This window comes from Hyalella azteca, unplaced genomic scaffold, assembly GCF_000764305.2.
Source record: "Hyalella azteca isolate HAZT.00-mixed unplaced genomic scaffold, Hazt_2.0.2 contig14522, whole genome shotgun sequence".
In the NCBI taxonomy this organism is placed as follows: domain Eukaryota; kingdom Metazoa; phylum Arthropoda; class Malacostraca; order Amphipoda; family Hyalellidae; genus Hyalella; species Hyalella azteca.
The window spans coordinates 125,722-130,265 of NW_025944402.1; the positions used below are offsets into that span (position 1 = coordinate 125,722).

At 35.5% G+C, this 4,544-nt stretch overlaps 1 protein-coding gene across 1 annotated transcript; it reads left to right on the top strand.

Annotated features, from left to right (window-relative positions):
* Window positions 1–733: 733 nt before the first annotated feature.
* LOC108678961 (axonemal dynein light intermediate polypeptide 1-like) lies at window positions 734–3,147 on the top strand (the record flags this gene model as incomplete). Its single annotated transcript, XM_047884084.1, has 4 exons — window positions 734–947; window positions 1,530–1,602; window positions 2,234–2,334; window positions 3,015–3,147. Coding segments are annotated over exons 1-4 (388 nt in total), but the record flags the coding sequence as incomplete, so codon positions are not given.
* Between the last annotated feature and the right edge of the window lie 1,397 nt (window positions 3,148–4,544).

Consider the following 4,544-nt stretch of genomic DNA (forward strand, 5'->3'; position numbering starts at 1 on the left):
TTCGTACTTCCCATGAATCCCGGCAGATGTCACGTTCATCTTCGTTCACATTTTCTTCTGTTAAGAATAATTGCTTATTAATGGTAAGCTTTCAAATTTAGAGATAATATAATTTATCCATATTTCAAATTACGACTTTGAACTAAATTCCACAGCGTTTACACCATTTAATCGCACACATATATGACTTAGAGGTAATGTAGTAGATAGTAGCTCGACCATACTTCTCGGGATCAATAACATTTAAATTAGAATTGACGGTAATTAATTAGTTTGACGTCGCTTCTACGTATTTTGGTTGATTCAGCAAGTGCCTCGATTTACAAATGAGGAATTAGATGGGCAGTTACAACGAACTTGAACTATAATGGCTTCCTTGAATGTGAATTGGCCTAGAAGAGAATAAAAGGAATCATTATTTATAATTGCCTACAATTGATCACACTTCGCTCAACTGGTAAATACATACATAATACGCTGCACACAACAGTGTCGATACAAATGACAAAAACATAGACCAGAAAGGTCAAACTGCTAATGAAAACGTTCAAAAATTTTAGTTTATTATATATTTAATTTGTTCGCTCTCAAACATTATGAACAACAGTTTTTGAACATCTATCCATGAAATTTCAAAATTAACTGCGGGAATTTGACGCGCTTTTTGTGTTTCATTTCTGAAGGATAATTCATATCACCGAAGGTTCGTTGCTATGGAAACACTTATCGCTGGCGTGGTCATCTGACCTCTCTGTCATCAATATAAAGTCAATCCACAGGTCGCAGGTACAGCAAAATTTTTTTTTTATTTTTTTTTATTCCCCTGAAGTTTCTCTTCCAAGATAATTCGCCAATTAACGCAGGCAATGAGTGCTGGGCTCTTGAAACTCGACAAACCATATATAGCCTCAAATGAGGAGCACGATATGGTTAGAGGAAATGAACAGGTGAGACGACATTTGAATTTTAGTTTTAACTGGAAAAATCTCCTTCAATAACTTTAAATTAATAATGCGACAGAAGGATACAAATCATAAAGCGTGTGTTTTTAGAATCTAACTCAGTTTGTTATTATTAGCCAATTGTTAGGACATTTTTTTCGTTCGGCTGTGATTGATGGGATTTTTTAAATATTAAATGATTGGTATAAGTATGTCATCAACGCAGACAATTAAAAAAATTATGATGCTACAATTCAAAGAGCTGTTCTTTGTTAGTGAGTGCAAAAAATAATTTCTTGTATATTAGGAGAGGCAATTGCATTTGAAATTTAAATACAATAATTTATTAATGCTCGAAGATGAGTACATTAAAAAGTGGAGCAATAGCGCTGTACCGGAAATATGAAGGATCACACTCATAAAAATTGATTGGTAATTTTATCAAAATAAAGACTTTTTCTTATACACTCATACTTCGTGTGAGAAAGTATGTCACTATTTGGATAGTATCATAAATTTACTTTTCTTATTGCAAGAGGAATCCAAGAAATAGACCATTCATTGTCCGGCATTATAAATATATTTCAGGAGTCAGACGACAGCGAAGATGAGATGGCTGTCATGATGAAGGCTTTGGATGAAGACCAAATAATAGGAGCAGGCAAGTAAAGTGTGGGGCGAAATTGTACGGGAAGAACTCTTAGAGAAATGAGTGAGACTATGTCAAAATAGAGACGCACTTCTTGCACATGTGTGGGTCATCCATTTTGGCCGGGAAATACGACGTATCGGTGTTGCGTGCAGAAAGTGCGTTACTAATTGGACAAGCAATTCACATATTCTTCTGAGTTATATTTGAATATTCCGGGGTACGAAAAGAGCAGTGGCAGAATATATATTCCCATTACTATTTAGTTTAATTTAATTGATATTTTTGGATAATTATATAATGTAAATATAGGTGCGTACTATCACTATCAGAACTCCTGTCACAAATCCCTAATACTTTAGTTTTTTTTTTTTTGAATAATATTATTCGTTAAATCAATGCTATCTCAGTAATTTAATCTACGTTCACATATATCTCAGTAATCGATATATTTAATTTATCGATCTTTGACAAATTATCTTTATTATATTTTATTTATTATTATATCTTTATATAATAATTATATTATATTATTATTTAATATAAATATATATCTTCGTCAGCATTATTAAAGCATAAGGCTTGATCCTAGCTTACGTCTACTTGCAGTTTTCATTTCACTTTTTAATCCTTCGTCAAGCAGGAGGTGATGGTAGCATGGATACCGTGGAGCTCGGCCTGATCCTAGACGTGTTGCTGCCTCCATACCACTCCTACCACGATGACAAGCTTTGGGTCACCAAGGTTCGACCATCTAAAATTTTCAAACCAAAAATATCACACAATAAACATTATTTTAAATGCGCTTCGTGACCTTAATGTGTCACTCCAAAGTTATGATTAAATTTTCCTACTAGAGTTAATTTGCCCGTCACCCAAAAGGAGAGCTTTTAGCTGGCTCACGAAATAAGTAATGTTGAGTACATTATAAATATCGATGAAGTTTGATAAATAACACTGAAATGTTAATCAACTGCTCGGTAGTCTACAAATCAGCGTTCCTTTTTAGCGCATTTTCTCATTTATGGAAAAAATGCACTATTGTGCTCGCCATGTCCGTCTGTCTGTCCGTCTGCCCGTCCGTCCGTGACCTCAAGTTTTCGTCGACGAGAAAATGCGCAGTGCATTCACTGCAGTGAGTACTGAGTTATATTTTTTCCAATTTCAGATTGAACTGATTGGCGGAGCGGCATTAAAATACTCTTACTAAGCTTAATAAACGTGGCAAATTTATAGATAAATTTTACCTTACCTACTTTACCTTACCCTACAATATAAGTTGTGCTACTTAGCCCCATGGTCCTCTACAATTTACACTCCCTTACCAAACATGCGCTATAAATTAGTGCGATCCCAGCATTAGCATTTAATTAGAGTTAAATAATTAAAAATACTTGAAGATGTCAGCACAGTCGCTGCCGCAGGTTTCAAGGACGCCGCCCACCAGAAGTTCAGTCATCCTGCTGTGGGAGCAGCTCGACCTGAAGCTGCAGGAGCGACAGGCGCGTCCTAGCGGCATCTGCAGTGTGAGGAGCGAGCTCTTCCAGGAGTGTTTCGGTGCGACGATCATTTATTCATTTAGTGTTTAACATATAATCACGAAACGTATTCGTATAATTTTATTAGTGTTAATTAATTAAATTAAGCGTTAAGCTATGTTCGCTTGTTGCGAATTCTTAACCAGCCGGCCACTCATTTGACAAGAATTTTTCACAACCAGATGCGGGTTTCGAACCCTTACTCGCTGCTTCAATGAGCTGACCCCAACAACTCGGCCACCTGGAAAAATATTGCCTCTAACCACCATTTCAGGGCGCACATCTTTTCTTGAAGTTCTGTGCTAAAAATGTTTGTATCCTCTTTTAACTGCTGTTTCGAAAACTAAACTGACTTTGATGTTTATTGTGGGTATGCCTTTGTCGAGGGATCTTTCAAATTTAAACTTCTGTTGGTGCAACAAGACGATCGAAGGCGATCTTACACGCAATTTACTGAGGCTATATCGTCACCAGCAGCAAGACGAATTTCCATTTTATTATTTTTTTTTAGTTTTTATCAAGAAAAATGTTTAAATTTTAATTTTATTCGGGTAATTTCTATAGCTGTTAATATTTAAAAACCCGTTTTAATTCTATTCCTGAATTAACGGTTTTAAATCAATGATCAATTGCTTGCTGATTTTTCACACATGCAAAAAAGAAAATATGTCATCTCTCATGCTAAAATAAACTTTCTTTTCCCTTTAGGTGCCTAACATCGTTAAAGGATGAACATGTTCTAAATAGGTATTTAATCTCATCTAAATAATAGAAGAATATAAAAAGTTTTTTTTCTGAGACACCAATCCCCAATTTCCATTTAGTATTATTGGTAACCGCTTATAGGGTAACATGGGGCAGCGAGCCCACTGCGGGTCATGGGCCCATATAGCGGGTTTCTCGCTAAGTATGGCAGATATTGGGCCGTGTTCTCTACCGCCGGTCGACAGTTTCACTGGGATGAAGTGTACGGATTTACGTTTTGCTAAGTGATATAACTGTTAACTGTTTTAGCCCAGATAAAAATTTTTTGTTCCTAAATAAAACTGTTTTCGATTACTGTAGAGTGGTGTAGATAGAGCTTTTGAAATTACTGTGAATTCTATTTTTGAAAGTAATATTTATAGGGATAATTTTGAGATCAAGTTTAGACTATTAGCTTTTAAAATAAAATGTTGACACGATATAAATTGAAATGATACCTAGTGGGGCAACGGGCCCATAGGTGTCACGGGGCCAAGCGCCCATGGTGAAGTCTTGTGTTATACATCATTCGATTTGTCTCAATGACCTTTTCAAAACTATGAATAGCTTTATAAATTACAAATTACACTTCATATTGCATTATTTTTTGATTTGCTGCCTCAAGGCAGCAGGTTTAGTTTCTAGTTATGTGTATTTATGACCCCTTATCGA